General features: G+C 34.0%; 1 protein-coding gene across 3 annotated transcripts in view; it reads right to left on the bottom strand.

Annotated features, from left to right (window-relative positions):
- Positions 1–859: 859 nt before the first annotated feature.
- The window catches only part of LOC150101091 (uncharacterized), a 99,594-nt gene continuing 81,673 nt past the window's right edge, over positions 860–18,780 (bottom strand). For 2 of the 3 annotated variants that reach the window (XM_090401460.1, XM_090401461.1), the window contains exons 8-9: positions 14,843–15,036; positions 860–3,927 (exon numbers count right to left, since the gene is read on the bottom strand). In XM_090401460.1, coding sequence (XP_090257586.1) covers positions 3,804–3,927; positions 14,843–15,036 — 318 coding nt within the window. In that variant the 3' untranslated portion in view covers positions 860–3,803. The remainder of the gene's footprint in view (positions 3,928–14,842; positions 15,037–18,780) is intronic. The other variant, XM_090401462.1, reaches the window with a different exon arrangement.

Here is an 18,780-nt window from a genome sequence, read left to right as displayed (position 1 = left end):
AATGATTACCTAGCCTGAAATGGTGATTTGATTCTGTTAAGTCTTTAATTTTTGATGTTTGCTTTTTCTGTTCACAGAAGTCTAAAATTAACTTTAAGATAGCTGACTGGTTCATTGGTAATAAATATTTCTATTTTGAAATTAATTCACTTATAAAAAGATTACTGCCAGTTGAGATTCCATTTTTGGTCGCCAATCTAGATATAATCTCACTTAATTTTGTTTTATAAAAGTTTAAATATTTTAATATTTTTACTTATTAGCTTTAATTCCTTTTGAGCTACTTGAACACTCCACATTTTCCTCAGCTCTTCATTTAAAATGTGATTTATACATACATTCTAAATGCCTCATTAGTCTACCAGTATTCAATCACTTATATGAAATCGGCTTCGGACAATAACTGCACTGAACTGCTTTCTTATTTTTACATTTCTAAAAGTGTTTCCAAACTTTGGATTGATTTATTTAAGTTCAAGTCAAAATATTAAAATGGTAAATAACAATTTTTATCTTCCCAACAAGTTATCAAATGTGGTCCAAATTTAAAAATAAAAAATAATAACCTCACTATACATTATAGCATGAAAGTCTGTGATCTACTTGTAGAGATCTTTTGTTTTCATTTAACTAATGAGCTGCCTGATAAGAGGGTAATTACATGAAAAAAAAAATCGGAATGGCTAAACATAATAAAAATGGCTATTATGAGGGCTGTTTCATTGCACTTAATTTTTTTTTATTTATTTTTGTTGCACTAGTCATATAATCAGAAGACTCCCCTTCCTAAGACTGGTTGAAGAAGTAGAAGTCGTAACGATATTACTGTATCATATTTAAAAGAAACACAATCAACATGTAAAATAACAAATAACATATTTATTTGAAGTTATTAAATAGTTTTATTTATTTATAATAAAATTTTAATAATCATCTATAATTCACATGATACTATACTCGTTTTACTAAAATTCAAAATTATAATAAATTTGACACTTGTGTATCTCAGATTTGTAAATTTAAGCTTATGAAATGTATTTGAGTCTCAATATTTTTCCTGGGGCTTAAGACAAGAAAGATTTGACAATCTGGTTGGAATTCTTGGGACAGAAACATAGCAAGTCATTGTGGTACTTATTACACTTGGGATAACAAATATAATTTTTACCATCTTGTATCAATTAAGACTGGCGATGACTCAGAACAATACCAACTTCACTTAGAAACAAGTCAATTAAAAAAAAAGCTTCAAATTTCTTTTGTTGAAATAGAAATACTAGTTTTATATAGATATATAGATTTAGATTACATGATAAAATCAATTATTTTTTTAAATAAAATAATTTGTAGTTTAACAAAACCAAACAGAAATAATACTCTCATATAGAAAGGTGAATTTACACCTGATTATGCCTTATAACATTATTCCTACTGGGGGGGGGAAAGAAGTTAATTTTGAGACATGACTGGGGAATATATCTATTGCTTAAATTGATAGATATCTGTATTTTTGGCATTAAGAAGAATTCAGGATCTGGATCTGGATTGATATGGCAGTGGTCTGCATGTTATTCAGCACATCCAGAATCAATACCAAAAAAAAAAAAAAATAAATAAATAATAATAATAAAAAAAGTTATACACATATGGAAATGGCATCGGTGAAACTTACGTTTGTCTTTGTTGTAGAGATATTTTGTTTTCATTTCACTAATGAGCTGCCTGATAACATGGGTAATTTCAATCATTATTCAGGGAATGATAGTAGCCTGAACCTACTAATTCTCATATCATTCCTCATTTCAAACACTAAATGGATTAATATTTAATGATCTGTATTAAGGATTGGTAAAATAAGTTAGAGCTCAAAATAGGATTATGATAAAATAAATGATCAAATACTACCACAAAAAATTCCATGACATATGTAGTTGCTAGAAATATATATATATATATATATATATATCATTGTATTTATGTGATTCCCACTCACAAAAGGTTTTAAGCCTATTGTACATTAGTACTGTGAGAAACACAAGAAAGAATTATGGAATTTTTATAATTATTTTTTACATAGCCTGGAAACCCTGCTCTAGGGACCAAACATGAAGCTTTTTCAAGCCACATCATGCTTCCAATAAGCAGGGCAGTGGTTTCAAACTGGACGATGAAATTCATCTCTCACCTACTTACTACTTAATGTAATTATAAATATATCATATGATTTCAACCATCTCTTGTAACTATTATTAAATATTATGGAGCTATAAATTTATAAAAACATTTTCTAGTGATTCTTAAATATTTTTCCTTGTATTTTACTTTAATCAGTGTTGTTTAAAACATATTAAGGACTTATATTTTACAATTTATAAACATCCAATCTGTATTGTAGTGAGGTTCCCACCAATTCATGCAAATTCAGCTGCTTTCCCAAACATGAGTGAGAGTCAATAACATACAGTACTATAAATAGGAAGCATGTTATCTTTGCTATTATGCAGAAAGTAGAAATAATGCAGAAGCTTAGCTACCATCCATGGCTGGTTGGATAGCATCCCCTTCCCTCAACTCACAGAATGTGGATTCAAATCCCACTTTGGTATGGCTGTTTACAAAAATCTGTAGGTGCGTTTCGTTTTTGTTGTCGTATGTGAAACCACTACCACCTTGTTTACTAGTCTTAAAGTGGTTTGAAAAAGTTCGTCTAAAGTAAGAGGAAATTGTATTATTTAATCCTTAGCCTACCCAAGGTAATAATTTGTGACAGGGCTTAGAACTTTTTGTGGGGAGAATTTTCATATAAAAAAAAAAAATCACCTGAGTGAATATTCTAGTTTAGTAAACAGGATTATACATGAAGATTGTATAGATCATGAGATGCATTAGGGAAATAAGAGAACATAAAATTTTCAAGTAAAGAAACTTTATCATCCACACCATTTTAGTATATTCAACTCTACTTTATGTAGCTGCTATGTGATACTTTATTTGGGAGAGGAGAAAGTAAGAAAGGTTTTGGTAAGTATTATATGATAAATTAGTCAATGTACATTAAAGAATTTACATAACAATGTGCATATATCTGCTTATAATAGAAGCAGATGCCATTTAGAATTTTTTGGAGTATGTGAAATGCTCTTAAGGTTACATTAACATCTAGACTATTCTCTACAAAAAAAAGTATATTGCTATTATCTTTTTTTCAATAAATGAATTTACATATTTCATTCTAATATTTATTCAATTTACTAAGATTTTAGCAATTGTATATCAATTAAAAAGTGCTGCAGAAGACAAGTTGGCTTCGATTTCCACATGAGTTATACAGATTTTTATATATATGCCAATTACTGTGATGTGAGGATGCGTGACAATTAGGGACTTTTCAGAGGAATGAATCAATAAATGTAGTTATGACATATGCTTCACACGATTATTTTTATTCATTACTGCAACAAGTTTTAATGTTTTAAGAGCCATTCTAACATTAATCAAATGATAAATATGAATAATTTCAGAAATATTCAAACGATTTGCTCTCATTTTAGTGTTTAATAAACTAACAATATAATGAGTACTCAGTGAATATTTCTTTAAATGACTGCTTTTATCCCTCAGTCCTTTCCCACAACTATGATATGTTATTCAATGTGCTGTATAGATTTACCTAAACAATGTCCCAATTGTTTCTTCTTCTTTTTACATTGCCTAACAAAAGCAACTAGTTTAATTTAAATTTGTATACTTTGATAACACAACATAAATTTTCTGCCTGAATTCAGAAATAACTATCAATCTTATCACTTATATACTAAATAGTTATCACATTTGGTGTATTTTGAGGCAAATTTTTTACCGGCAGGAGTGAGTCTTGAGAAGGCAATTTCTTCAACAGGAAGTGAATATCCATAAATAAAATGGCATCTACAAACAAATAAAGACAAATTTACAGCTTTTAAATAAATAAATAAATAAAAATATAAAATAAAATAAAAAAAAACAATAAAATAATAAACAACAAAAATCAACATGTATAGGTGCATTGTGTGTATGTAACTAAAAATTATTAACATGTTAAAGATGTATGGAATCTGAATTTTCTATTCAGAAACTTCAGTTTCAAATGTATTTATTTTGGTAAAAAAATTCATTTGAAACTGAAGTCAAATTAAAATTGAACTTGACTTTTATTATCCCACGCTCATTTCATTATGTTTAGGTTTATTAAAATCAAGGAGCATGGAATAATAAAAGTTAAGTGCAACTGGAAACTCTGCAGCTCAGTCGATATAGATAAAACCCTTTGGTCAAAAAGACCCGAGTTCAATTCCCGTCTATGCCATGAGGAACCTTTATCAAGTGTTTTCGACTAAATGTGAGTTAGTCGGTTTAATATGGAGGTGGAGGGATTTTCCTCCCTCAAAATACTGATCTACAAACATTGAACACTTCAGGGAATGATGGTAGCCTGCGATGACCTCTGGCTAGGAAGTGGTAATTTGGAATTTGATGCATTTGGACCAATATCAAAGATGAGATATTGGTCCAAATGCCAATACTGGTATCCTGGATACTCCCATATGCGCATGCACGCACACACACACGCACAGAGAACATCTTGAATAAGTGCACCACACGTAGTCGTCATCATCACTGTAAATTCTACAAAAGTGTAACTAGCTTGTGCTTAATTCTGCTGAGGTCTTTTTTCTTTAACAGCACAAGGCTGAAAACATCATTCAGAAAGCATGATAAAAAAAATAAAATAAAATACATAACAGCAAATAATTTATCTGGAGGATACGGTGACTGAAACCAGCCACATACATATAAACCATGCAGAATAATCGTTTAGCCAAACGCACATAAGGGTTATGCCAAATGATTATTCTGCATGGTTTATATATATATATATAATGGGCTGGTTCCAGTTATGAAAACATAATTTCATAACATGACTGCTCATGCTGAAAACATCCAGCACTGTATTATTTATATAGTCACTCTACATTTTGAGAATTCATGTCTTGGAGAAACTGACAAAAATTATCAGAGGACATGGACATAACAGGTGGCATTCAGAGTAACCAAGAAATAATGTAAATAACATGCAGCACTATCAAAAGTCCCAAACCAATGGTAATTCTGTTCTCATATACATTGCCTCACCCCCCCCCCAGCCTAGAATCATCATCAGACAAATGAACACCTCCTGTCAAATAACTCTCCATGCCATTGATACACACATCAAACAACAGAGGACCAAGCACCGAGCCATGCGTCACCCCCCCCCGACCCAATCCCTCCACAAACCACCCCTGGCATCAGTCCACCAGCGATTCTCCAATCCAAACCACCAGACCCACACCCATGCAACAGAGCTCCATGCAGAACCTGCCAAACACCCCCACAAAGTCCAGTAACATCCTCAGTGACCACTTCCCTTATCCAACCCCACTGCCACTCAACTACAAAAAGGCAAGCAAACCACTAGTACAACAAGTCCCACCCCCCCTCACAAAACCATACTGCCACCCACCCAGTTCTAAACTCTCCCCCTCACCAACCTCTCCAGCCCCTTAACCACCACTCCCAAGACACTGACTAGCCCACAGTTTGCCACTTCTGTCTTGTTTTTTTTTTTTAATTTTTAATTTTCTTTTTATTATCTTTAATGAATTAAATTTTTTTTTTTTTTTATGTTGAGCCCATACACAACAGGATGTTAATAAACCTATAGCATTCAGTGGTAATAGATTTTTGTAGCTAAGTAGATTTAAGCTAATCAATTTATTGCTCGCAATTTTACAGGTTATAGCTGAATGAATGAAGGGCAACATTAATATGAGAAATATTACATCAGTAGTTAAACCCTCAAAATGTCACTGGGCTTGCACGCATGCACACACAGTATATTTAGTATACAAGGTACAAGATCTTTTAACAAAGGCAAAAGATGTCACCAATTTTAGACATGTCAAATTAAGAGTTTGTGGGTCGGGGGGGGGGGTGACGCATGGCTCGGTGCTTGGTCCTCTGTTGTTTGATGTGTGTATCAATGGCATGGAGAGTTATTTGACAGGAGGTGTTCATTTGTCTGATGATGATTCTAGGCTGGGGGGGGGGTGAGGCAATGTATATGAGAACAGAATTACCATTGGTTTGGGACTTTTGATAGTGCTGCATGTTATTTACATTATTTCTTGGTTACTCTGAATGCCACCTGTTATGTCCATGTCCTCTGATAATTTTTGTCAGTTTCTCCAAGACATGAATTCTCAAAATGTAGAGTGACTATATAAATAATACAGTGCTGGATGTTTTCAGCATGAGCAGTCATGTTATGAAATTATGTTTTCATAACTGGAACCAGCCCATTATATATATATATATAAACCATGCAGAATAATCATTTGGCATAACCCTTATGTGCGTTTGGCTAAACGATTATTCTGCATGGTTTATATGTATGTGGCTGGTTTCAGTCACCGTATCCTCCAGATAAATTATTTGCTGTTATGTATTTTATTTTATTTTTTTTATCATGCTTTCTGAATGATGTTTTCAGCCTTGTGCTGTTAAAGAAAAAAGACCTCAGCAGAATTAAGCACAAGCTAGTTACACTTTTGTAGAATTTACAGTGATGATGACGACTACGTGTGGTGCACTTATTCAAAATGTTCTCTGTGCGTGTGTGTGTGCGTGCATGCGCATATGGGAGTATCCAGGATACCAGTATTGGCATTTGGACCAATATCTCATCTTTGATATTGGTCCAAATGCATCAAATTCCAAATTACCACTTCCTAGCCAGAGGTCATCGCAGGCTACCATCATTCCCTGAAGTGTTCAATGTTTGTAGATCAGTATTTTGAGGGAGGAAAATCCCTCCACCTCCATATTAAACCGACTAACTCACATTTAGTCGAAAACACTTGATAAAGGTTCCTCATGGCATAGACGGGAATTGAACTCGGGTCTTTTTGACCAAAGGGTTTTATCTATATCGACTGAGCTGCAGAGTTTCCAGTTGCACTTAACTTTTATTATTCCATGCTCCTTGATTTTAATAAACCTAAACATAATGAAATGAGCGTGGGATAATAAACGGGTGGATAAGGGAAGTGGTCACTGAGGATGTTACTGGACTTTGTGGGGGTGTTTGGCAGGTTCTGCATGGAGCTCTGTTGCATGGGTGTGGGTCTGGTGGTTTGGATTGGAGAATCGCTGGTGGACTGATGCCAGGGGTGGTTTGTGGAGGGATTGGGTCGGGGGGGGGGGTGATGCATGGCTCAGTGCTTGGTCCTCTGTTGTTTGATGTGTGTATCAATGGCATGGAGAGTTATTTGACAGGAGGTGTTCATTTGTCTGATGATGATTCTAGGCTGGGGGGGGTGAGGCAATGTATATGAGAACAGAATTACCATTGGAAGTTATGTAAGAGGGCTAACAAGGATGTCAGGACTAGGATTTTTGTTTTGAGAGTGGTTGGTGCTTAACAGAGGAGGTTAAGCATCCTTAACCTCCTCTGTTGCCAGAGGAGGTTAAGGATGCTTCATCAATGAATGAATTTAAGGAGAGGTATGATTGGTATTGTGTCAATGATGGCTAGTGTGTGAATAATGGCTCTCTCCAATGAGTCTTCTATCTCAATGGTGATACATGTATAAAGATGTTGACAATACATGGAAACTCACAAAGCAGTACATTTGTATGTATGCAGTTATACATTACACAAAAATGTAATGTATAACTGCATACTAAGGGTCAAGCAAGTAAATAAAGTAGAAGTGAAATGGATAAACAGCGAAATCAAGCAAGAGGTGGTAGAAAAGAAAATGCTATGGAGGAGATACAAGACAGTTAGTGGTGATTGGATCTCTGAAGAGTATAAAGTGCAGGCTAGAAAGGTGACAAGCATGGTAAAGAAAGAAAAGGTGCAATATGAGAGGAGATTGGCTGGTCAAACCAGTGGCATGCCCCAGGGTTCTGTTCTTGGAACCTGCTATTTAATTTGTTTGTAAACGATATATCATGTGGACTGAGTAGGGATCTTCAGTTGTTTGCTGATGATGCAAAGTTTGGAAGAATTATTAGTAGCACTGCTGATGTTAATTCCCTTTAGGATGATTTGAATAGACTTTTTATTGGACAAAGAGTGGGTTATTGTTTTAATATCAATAAGTGCAAGGTGTTGCATTTTGGAGTGTAGAAATATTAGGCTGCGCACTATATCGATAGTACACAGCCTAATGTGCACTATCTACCTCTTTCATAATAAGGAAGCTATTGTAAAGCACATGAAAGAGATTACCATTAAGTAGGAATACTATTAAAGACAGAGCTATATCAATGAATGCTAGCATAGAAAATCAAATACAACAAGACTTGAACTCATGCCATTATTTTTCCATTTGTCTCGACGAAGCTATAGATATTACGTCATCAGCTCGATTGGCTATTAATTGCAAGGTATGTTCGCAGTGATTCCATGCACGAGGAATTGATAAAGTTAGAATATTTACCTCAAAACGCGACAGGTAAAGACATATCCGACTGTGTTGTTAAAGTGTTCCATGAGAAACAGATAGATTTATCGAAATTATTTTCGATAAATCTATGGCGCACCTAATATGGTTGGCTGTAATGTCAGTTTTATCAAACAATTTACAGAATATGTTGGTCATCCCCTGGTTTGTTTCCATAGTATTATACATCAGGAGACACTGTGTGCGAAATCAAGCTTAAAGGATTTGGATGATGTGATGAGAATTGTGACAAAGGTAACTAATTTTATTGCTGCCAGGGCTTTAAACAAACGAGAATTTAATTCACTTTTAAGTGAAGTTGAATCAGTGTACAATGGTCTATTAATGTACAATAATATTCGATGGTTGAGTCGTAGCCAAGTACTTGAACGGTTTGTTGAATGTTTAAATGAAATAAAATTATATTTAAATACAAAGGGCATGGAGCACAAATTTTCTCAGTTGAACGATTCTGCTTGGCTCAGTAAGCTGATGTTTTTCACAGATTTTTCTTTCTGCCTGAATGAACTTAATATACAATTGCAAGGTTTCGGAAAATCTGTCGATGTTATGTTTGGCACGATCAAGAGTTTTGAGAATAAACTCAAAATATTTCAACATGATTTAGAAAGTAACAATTTTAAGTATTTCCCAAGAGTGAAATTTTTTTTTAACGAAACCAGTCCACAAAATCGTGAACAACATATCAACCAATCTATCGAAGTTCTAAAGTCAGTAAGTGAGCAGTTTTCTTCTAGATTTGAGCAATTTCGAATGTTGGAACAAACAATCCAATTTATAAAGTATCCTGATGAAACAGAATTCATGGATCTTTAAAATTAGATGGCTTTGAGTGGTTGGATTTAAAATATCTAGAAATGCAACTAGCCGACTTCCAGTGTAATCCTATCTGGAAAAGAAAGTTTATTGCTCTTCAAAATGAATTAGAAGAACTTGAGTGGGAACGTCTGCATGATACCACGTGTAAAAATTCAGACTGTGAAATTCTAAGCGTGTGGAATAGCCTTCCCGAAAACTTTCATGCTCTTAAAATCTTTGCTAAAGCTCTTCTAACAATTTTCTCTTCTACATATTCTTGTGAAACTCTATTTTCTGCCTTAAATAATATCAAATTGAAATGGAGAAATAGATTGAGCAATGATTTTAGCACTGCCTGTGCAGCATTAAAATGTACACACTATAGCCCTTCTATAAAGCAACTTTCTACCAGTACTCAGCAACAGAAAAGTCATTAAATGTAATGTAAGTTTGTAATTTCACTTTACTAAATTAATTGTATAATATGAATTCATAGATTTTATATTAATGTTCTATTAAATAAATATCCTAATATGATATGTATAAGTCACCATTTATGATTATGTAGTTAAATTTATAATGCATGTATGCAAGTGGCACATCAACAACGCCAATATTTAAAAAAAAAAAAAAAAAGATGTTTGACACACCTGGGTAAAAAGGTTCGCCATCACTGATATAGATAATGAATAACAGAGGGGATAATGTACATCCTTATCTGACACCAGATTTAACATTAAACCATCTTCCTGTACTTCCTTCAGTTCTAACTGCTGACTTACAACTCATTCTTGAATCTCTTAAGAAGATGTCCTGGTTTTCTTTTTCCTAATATGTTTTTTCTTTCTTTTAATATGTTAAATAATATGTTTTCTTTTATCTTTGTCAAATTATTTTTCAGAGTAAATAAATGTAATATGTGTTTCTAAATTGTATTCTCTTCTTTTCTCTATTACTATTATAGACCAACCCTTTTAGGCAAAAGGGTTGGTCTATAAATGATCTGCCTTTTCTAAATCCATTCTGTATTTCTAAAATAAAGTTTTCAGAATGTTTTATTAGTTTGTTATTTAAATTCTGCTATATATTTTATAATAGGAATTTAGTATACTTATACCTCTATAGTTTTTAGGGTCATCTCTACTACCTTTTTAAAGATAGGGATCACAACTGCTTTTTTCCATTTTTTTGGAAGGAGGGGTTACTAGTTGAATAGATGCCTTTTAAAGACCTACAAAATTTAAATACAGATCTCTATTATATTTCCATGATTATGCAACTATTTGTCATAGAGTGAAAATCTGATCCTAACAGCCTCTATTTGGCATGAATCCAGCTGGTTCTTCACCAAGCTTCCCTTCCACAATCCTTCTCAACCGTTTTTCAAGTATGCTTGCATAAATCTTACTAGGACTACTCAGTAGGGAAATACCTCTGCAATTCTCACATTCAGTTTTATTTCCCTTTTATATATGGGTACTATGAGAGCTCTACTCCAATCATCTGGAATTTGTCTCTCCGTCCAGGCCTTCTGAACTATGCAGGGCAGCCACTGTAAGACCTCCATACTTTAGCATTTCTGGTCGAATATCATCTACTCCCACTGTCTTTCCACATTTCAGCTTTTGATGGCTTTCTCTACTTCAAGTATGGATATATATTCCTGATTGCATGCCTGTTGAGTGTTTTTTCACTGTGCAGTCACTGATTGTTTCATTTAGCAATTTTTTGAACTAATTACTCCATACATGAAGAATATCTTTTTCTCCAGTTTTCATCACCTTTATCATCTCTAATTCTTTTTACAGCACTCTTTTTTTTTTTATTTCTGAGCTTCTTCAACAACCTCCAAAATATCTTGCCATCTTCTTGATATTCATTTTCTATGTTCTTACCAAAGTCTTCCTATGACTTTTGTTTAGCTACATTTACACAGAGTTTAACTTTCTTACATTTGTCTCCATATTCTCTAAGAGCACAAGCTGACATATTCACCAGGAACTTTTGATATGCTTTCTTCTTTTCCTTCGCTGCCTCTTTAACTTCCTGCGTCCACCATGAAGTTCTGATTTTTCCATCCTTACAGACAATCTCACCATGTGTCTCTCTGGCTGAATCAATGAATGTTTTCTTCAGGATTTACCAGTGAATCTTCAAGGTTTGGTTCCTGTTCTCAAACTCTTTCATCTTTCCTTGTGTTTCTGTATTTCCGTCTACAGTTCCCATCTGAGAGCTGCTTAACTTTCATTCGCTCTAAAACTTTCTTACAAGTTCTTCTTTTCAACATGAAATTCAATTTTATTCTGCTCAAGACTAAATGGTGATCACTTCGAATTTCAAATCCTCTGTACACTCTAGTGTCCTGTACCAGTGAGAAAACATAACTTAAAAGTTATGTTTTCTCACTGGAAACTTGATGAAACTTAAACATCATCAATAACATAGTCAATGAGACTTTTCTTATTCCTGGCCCCTTCTCTGCATGTGAATTTGTGCACATCTTTATGTTGGAACATTGTATTAGCAATAACCAGCCCATGTCCTGAGTAGAAATTCAACAGATATTTGCCATTATTATTAACTTTGCTCTTTTCTCCAAATTTTCCCCGAAATATTTTTGTATGTTTGACAATCATTTCCTTTATCATTATATCAGTTGCTTTCTCTAAAGCCTCAAAAAATTGTAAAAAAAAAATCCTCCACTTCTACCTTAGTAGAACCTTCTGCGGGACCATAGGCAAGGCACAAATAAGTCTCACTGTCATGTTCCCCATTCTGATATTTGCCCATATCACTCTACTTGATATTGCCTGCCATTCAAGAAGATTAGCCTCGTATTTAACATTTTGTATTTATTTCTCAGAAAGATCTCACCAGTTTTTGTCTTTTTTGTTTCGGTCACCCCTATTATGTCAATCTGGTACTTATCCAATACTGTTATATACTGATCTTAAACTCTGGTGATGTTGAGTAGGGATGTGTTTCAAGATTTGTTCCAGTAGCTAACTTTTTGCAGTTCGCCCTGGTTCCCTGGCAAAAACAACAGAGGCCTTGTTTAACCAGGTGACACCCCATCTGGAATGAAATTCTGTCATGTTGTACCATCATTTTATATTATGGTTTAAGCTAATATGAATACAATTTGGTCGGCTAAATCCCAAATTGCCAGCCCATCCTCGTTTGTTCAATATCAAGGTAGATACCTAACAGGGTACACCACAAGAAGGCGAGGATCGGACATTAGGTCAGAAGCCTTGGTTGGTTCTCCACATTCCTTTAAAGGCTATGTGGAGGTCTCCTCTCAGTTATACAGCTCTGATCCCTTAAGCACCCCCACTGTGCTTTCAGAGTTGAATAAAGTAAACAATAACTGACTTGATCAGTGTTCATTGCATTCGACACCATTTTGTATTTTTGGTCTTGATGGAGACAAAAAGTGTGATACCGAAAGTCCCAAGATTCATCAGCAGAAATAACTATCAAAAACAGACAGCTGTGAAGAAAGATCAGAATAAACATCAGGTTGCTGCTACTTTTGATCTTTGCTCAAAATGTGAAAATCTTTACAGAAATTTTTGTCATTCTCAAATAATTCATGAAAATCTTCTCTGTTTCTCTTTCTAAATTTAATTCTTTTGCCATTAGTTAACCACATGCTTAATCATCTGTTGGGTTGAATTAATTGCTGCATTCTCTTCCCTGTTTCCACATTCAATGAGTTTGTGGTCACCCAGTTCTGGGAATTTAATTGTGACACCTCATATGTACGTATGCTAAGAAAAGAGACCGAAAATAGACAAATAGCGAGAAATTGTAGAAATATAATAGGGATTTTTAATCTTTCTTGATTTTCAAAAGGCATATAATAGGGTACCAAGATAAACTGTTCAAGATGGTGCAAATTTATGGTGTAAATGAATCTTCTACAGAAGGATAAACAGCTTATACATAATTTGCAAAACAGCAGTTAGAACAACATGATGCACAGTATAACTATAACAGGCTATGGGTGTTACAAGTTTGGGGTAATGAAAACTGACTGTATTTGAAACATATTTCTTATTTGAAGTATGCTGTACAGTTGTGCAAGCCTCTGTGGGGGAGGGGAGACCTGACTATATTCACAAAATTAAATAGTTTGTTTACAAACTATTTAATTTTGTGAATACAGACACATACAGGTGCAAGCACACACATTGCATTGTTTAAAAATTTATTACTATCTACTGCAGAGAAAGTGTGTCTAATGTTCATGTGGAAAACAAGATTGAGTTCATTAAATAGTGAGGAGTTATTTTCATTATGACATTATTTCAAATTAACGTTTAATCAAAATGAAGGGTTACTGGCGATGCATTTTTGTATTCAAATTAGAAATTAAAATTAAAAAGTGAAATGCACACAAAAAACTATCTCCCAAATGTACCATAATAAGCAGTCCATGATGTTTGTTTGTTTGTTGTTTTGCATATTTTATGAGAATAACTTGTACAAAAAAAAACTGGTCACGTCTTATGAGAACAGATGACTAGCCTTAAGTAGAAAAGTCCTTTTAAATTTTCTAAAGTACCACAACAGGAATAAAACTCAAGTCTTTCTAACCAAAGGGTGTATATCATTAATGCCAGCAATATAGTAGGATATAATGAAATATACCAAATTAAATTCAGTTATTAGAATAATACTTTAAATTAAAGATAATTCAAATTATCAGAATTTGTATTAACTAGGATTTACTATATATTTATCCCATATGTAAGTAAATCATTTTTATATATATCAGGAGTGTCCAACCTAATATCCTCTAATGGGTTTAATGAGGCATTCAAAAAAATATCAAAATCAGCTCAAAAAATATATAAACACATATGAGTAAAATCATCTAAGACATGAGCTTGTGAATGCATTCAAGCATAAATAGATACAAACTGTTTATAACTGTTTAGCACATGTTTACATATGTCAAATCTTGAATGGCCTACAGCTGAATCTTTTTTGTATTCTAGTTCTAATTTTTGTCCCATCATTCGCAACAGACATTTGTGAGTAAACTCTTTCATATGAAACTGAAATTTAAAATTAGAAACAGGTTATCTGACAATCCTTATTGTGAACTAGTATATTCTTTTTAATCCCTATTGAAAAAATTTGTCTTAGATATACAATCCAAAACATCCCATTGATATGAGCATGTTATTTTTTTCTTGCAGCATAACACAACAATAGTACTAAAAGTGTTAGTTACTATACAGTTGAATCCTGATGTCTTTTGATGAAATTTTTTTAATGAATCTACAATGTTTTCTCTGTATTTTTATGCATTATGTATCCAATTTTCCTCAATCTAAGTTTGGATAAGAATGATACTGCTCACTTTACTCTTCCAATTCATCTCACCATGCCTGAAAAGGTTGGACACTACTGCTATATATACTGTTTTCATAAGATTTCTGCTTCTATAAATATTTAAATGTAAGACTGCCAATTTATACCTCAAGCAATTTAGCATGCGAGTTGCAATTTTGCATAGTCGACATTTAGGAACAGTCCATATGAGTTTTATTCCACAAAGTGCTCTTACTGACTCTCTTGCATAATATAAATCTGACTGTTTCATGAACAGTGCATCATCCTGCAAATCAGAATGAGATAAGCATTCTGGACCATCAGCCACTTTTCGATAAGCCTAAAAGTTAAAACAACAAAGCAACAAATGTATTTTTCAGCAATTAAACACTGTACATATTAGTTTTACATGATATAAAATCAATGAACAAAGGCTTTTCGTAAGAGAGAAAGAATAGCAAACAACTGCCACTATATCACAGTCCTAAACCCTAACTCCAGTATATTGTCTGCCATAGTGCGAGTTCTAAAGTTGATTTTGGGGTGTGGGATTAATATTATTATTACATGATACCTCCAAGAACTCCAAAGACGGCACATTCCACAACTCAATCCACCAACTACAGCGAGCCACATCATCTACACATAGCCATCTACTGCCCACCACCACTAGTATGTTCACAGACAATCAACAAACATCCATGCCCATGGCAGGATGAACCTGTAGCTTTTTGGCTGGAGAACAGATGTTCTAACCACTCAGCCAATCAGGCCGGCATTCTGATTTCCAGAAAATCCAAGCTTCTAAAAGAAACACTAAACTTACTTATGCCAAAGGTTGACTAACCATTCATAGAAAGGCCTAGAAAAATGTTCCTATAGTTGTTGAGAATCAAACCTATAATGGTCTTTCTTTGGGTGGCATAGTACTATGGAAGCAAATAATGAATGTTACTTCTGCAGAACAACACCCATGGAAAAATCTGTAGAAGATACGAAGATACACAGAAACTGACCATCTGTGAAACAGTGGCTGAGGAGAGTCTCCCAGAAAGGAGTCTGAGAAAGCCACAGGACTACATATACACCAATGTATAAACCATTGGACCACTCAACACTTATTATCAGATGCATTTTGCAAAACCTTTAAACACCTTAGTTTGATCTTCTTTTCGTCTGTACAAGTTATTGCAGTATTCTGACCATATGGATTTCACTGAAATAGAGTATTTGGAATCTTTACAAAAACTTGAGCTTTTCATAAGATTTTTGCTTATGTCGATGTGATTCAATTTTGTTTTCAATTAGAAAAATACAACTTTTCTAAGATCAGATCTCTCTTTTCAGACTAACTTTTACTCCCAGACTATTAATGGCATAATTGCATCACCTGAATTGCAAAAATTCGGATTGTCTTTTGCTCAAGACTAAATTTTTCCATCTGTCCAGTTACTCTATACAAATCCCAAATTCTCAGTGCTGTTCAGAAGAGAGCAATTCAGCTGATCAGAGACTCTCCTCAGCCATTGTTTCACAGTTGGTCAGTTTCTGCATTGTCTCTCCTACAGATTTTTTCTATGGGTGCTGTTCTGCAGAACTAGCATTCATTATGTCCAATACACTGGACTGCTGACTCACTGAACAAGTTATTCCCAGTCATCTTTCATTGCATCCACTTTAGTTCTGTGGGAATAGCCTTCCCTGAAGTATTTTCCAAGACTAACCTTCAGCTCTTTAAGAAGAATATCAACTGATTACTTTGTTTTTAATCCTAACACCACACACATGATATTTATTTACTATAGGTCTTGCAGCCTCCCATGTGTGGAAGTGATATAAAATAAATAAATAAATAAAAACATCACAAAGGGAGCAACATGTTCTGCAGGTGATTAACACCTCAAAAGCTTTCAAATTTACCTCACAAGAGCAGTCTTGATTCTAACTTCTGCAGCATTCATTCCATTTTTAGTAATCCAAATCCTCACTTGCTTTTTGTAAGTGAAATTCAACTGTTTGTACCTTTTCACTGACTCAACTTCAATACTTATTGTGTGATTGCTTTTAAAAACAAATTTTGAAAGAAAATGTATGCATACTGCTCTCAAGGACCATGCCAGACTGTTTAACACAGTTTCTGTTATAGTTTACTTCTGCTGATTTAGTTCAAACCTGCAATACTGTTAAATCCATTTGACTTCTCTATTATTTTTCTCATAACTAACCTACCAGATTACTTCTTAAATGTTGAGTGCTGGATTTTTCTCCAATCAGCTATAATAAAACTACGAATTATAAAATCATAATCCATATAAAAATAATTTATTTTATCTTAGTAAAATATTTCTGGGCAAGTTAGGATACACAAACCAGACTACCCCATATGCCCCATAATTTCATACAAACATACCATAAAAGCTCCCTTATCTAAATTTCTTGCATTCCCACTAAAATCCTGATCAATTCTTCCAACATATCAAGCAAACTACCATATCCTCCAATAATATTCTTTCTTCTTTAGATGGCTCATCTCTATATACTAACACTGATGTGCCAAAATCCTTGACATTGTCCACACCCTACTTATAGATGGCTAAACCTTATTAGAACATACAAAACATATTTCCTACAGATATCCTCTTTCTAATAAGACTAATAATCTGAGCAAATTACTTTAAATATAATGACCAATTTTGTGAATCAATTTTTTTGTCTTCCCATGGGCTCAGACCATTAGTGGTATACTCGCTGAACTTTTACTTACCCATATGGAAACAATTCTTATTCCCCCTCTCTATCCATCGGCATCTTTTATTATGGTAAATGCGTGGATAATGTACTATGCATCAGTAATACGAATGTCATACCAACAGTTAGTTCATTCTTTCAACGCCTTTAGCTCCAGATTAAAATTCCCAGTTGAATACAAAGAAAATAAAACCATAAAATTATTGAATTTGGCCCTCATTAGATTTGATCATCATATCAGTGTATCAAAGTATACCACAAGCAGACAAATATTGGAAAGAATTTGCACTTCATCCCCTATCAGCTGTACTGTGTCAAAAAATCTGTCATATTAATAAGAGACCTTCAGCTCACGACAGTATCACAAGCAACTAATAGACTATGCTATTCACTCAGCCCAAAATTGCATGTCTTTTTGTCAAAGATGCATATCAACATCCTTGTATATCCAAAACATTTATAAAACCATAAAACGAATATTCATGTAACAGAATTGTTTTCAGCACCAAACAACAAACTACAAAATTTAATGAAACATAAAATCACAATAACTCAAGCTAATATACACCCTCTGTCCAAAAAAAAAGAAACTGAACTTTTGATAGAAAATAAAACATAGGTCAATTATAATTATTCAAATCATTTATTTCAATCAATATACTCTCCCTCAGCTTCAATACGGTTTTGGCAAGGTCAATTAATTTGGTAAATGAGTTTTTTATATTGGTTTTTGGGATACTGTTGAGGGTCGTGGCTACTGCCGCTTGAATGTTTTCAATGGTGTTGTATAGCTTTCCTTTCATCGACAAATAAAGTCAGGGGAAGAGAAAAAAGTCACAGGGTGATAAATCAGGTGAATGCAGTAAGTGATCCAATACACAAACTTGGTTTTTGCTCAAAAACTATCTCACAATGTTAGAACGATGAGATGGTGCATTATCGTGCAAAAGTGACCAGCTGCCTGCATCACGATATTCATGCCATACATGATGAATTCTCGCTATCAATCGCTTCAAAACTTCGAGATAAAACTCACCATTGACCGTTTGGCTAGGCGGAACGAATTCTTTTGGATAATGCCCTTCGAATCGTAGAAACAAATGAGCATCGTCTTTACTTTTGACTTCTCCAAGCGACTTTTTTTTTCAGATGCCCCTCTTCTGGTGGTCTCCACTTAGCACTCTGGTGCTTTGTTTTGGGCTCATCCTCAAAACACCATGTTTCGTCGCCAGTAACGACCATTTCAAGGAAATTTGAAATGAGCGGTTTTAATGAGGTCCTTGCAGTGTTCAATTGGATACATTTTTTGGTCGTTGGTCAACTTGTGGGGAACAAA

Source organism: Typopeltis vanoorti, chromosome 12 (genome assembly GCF_054136105.1).
Source record: "Typopeltis vanoorti isolate ZY-2024b chromosome 12, IOZ_Tvanoo_1.0, whole genome shotgun sequence".
NCBI classification, from domain to species: Eukaryota; Metazoa; Arthropoda; class Arachnida; order Uropygi; family Thelyphonidae; genus Typopeltis; species Typopeltis vanoorti.
The sequence above is the reverse complement of the archived record's forward strand: the minus strand, read 5'-3'. Positions and strand labels throughout refer to the sequence as shown.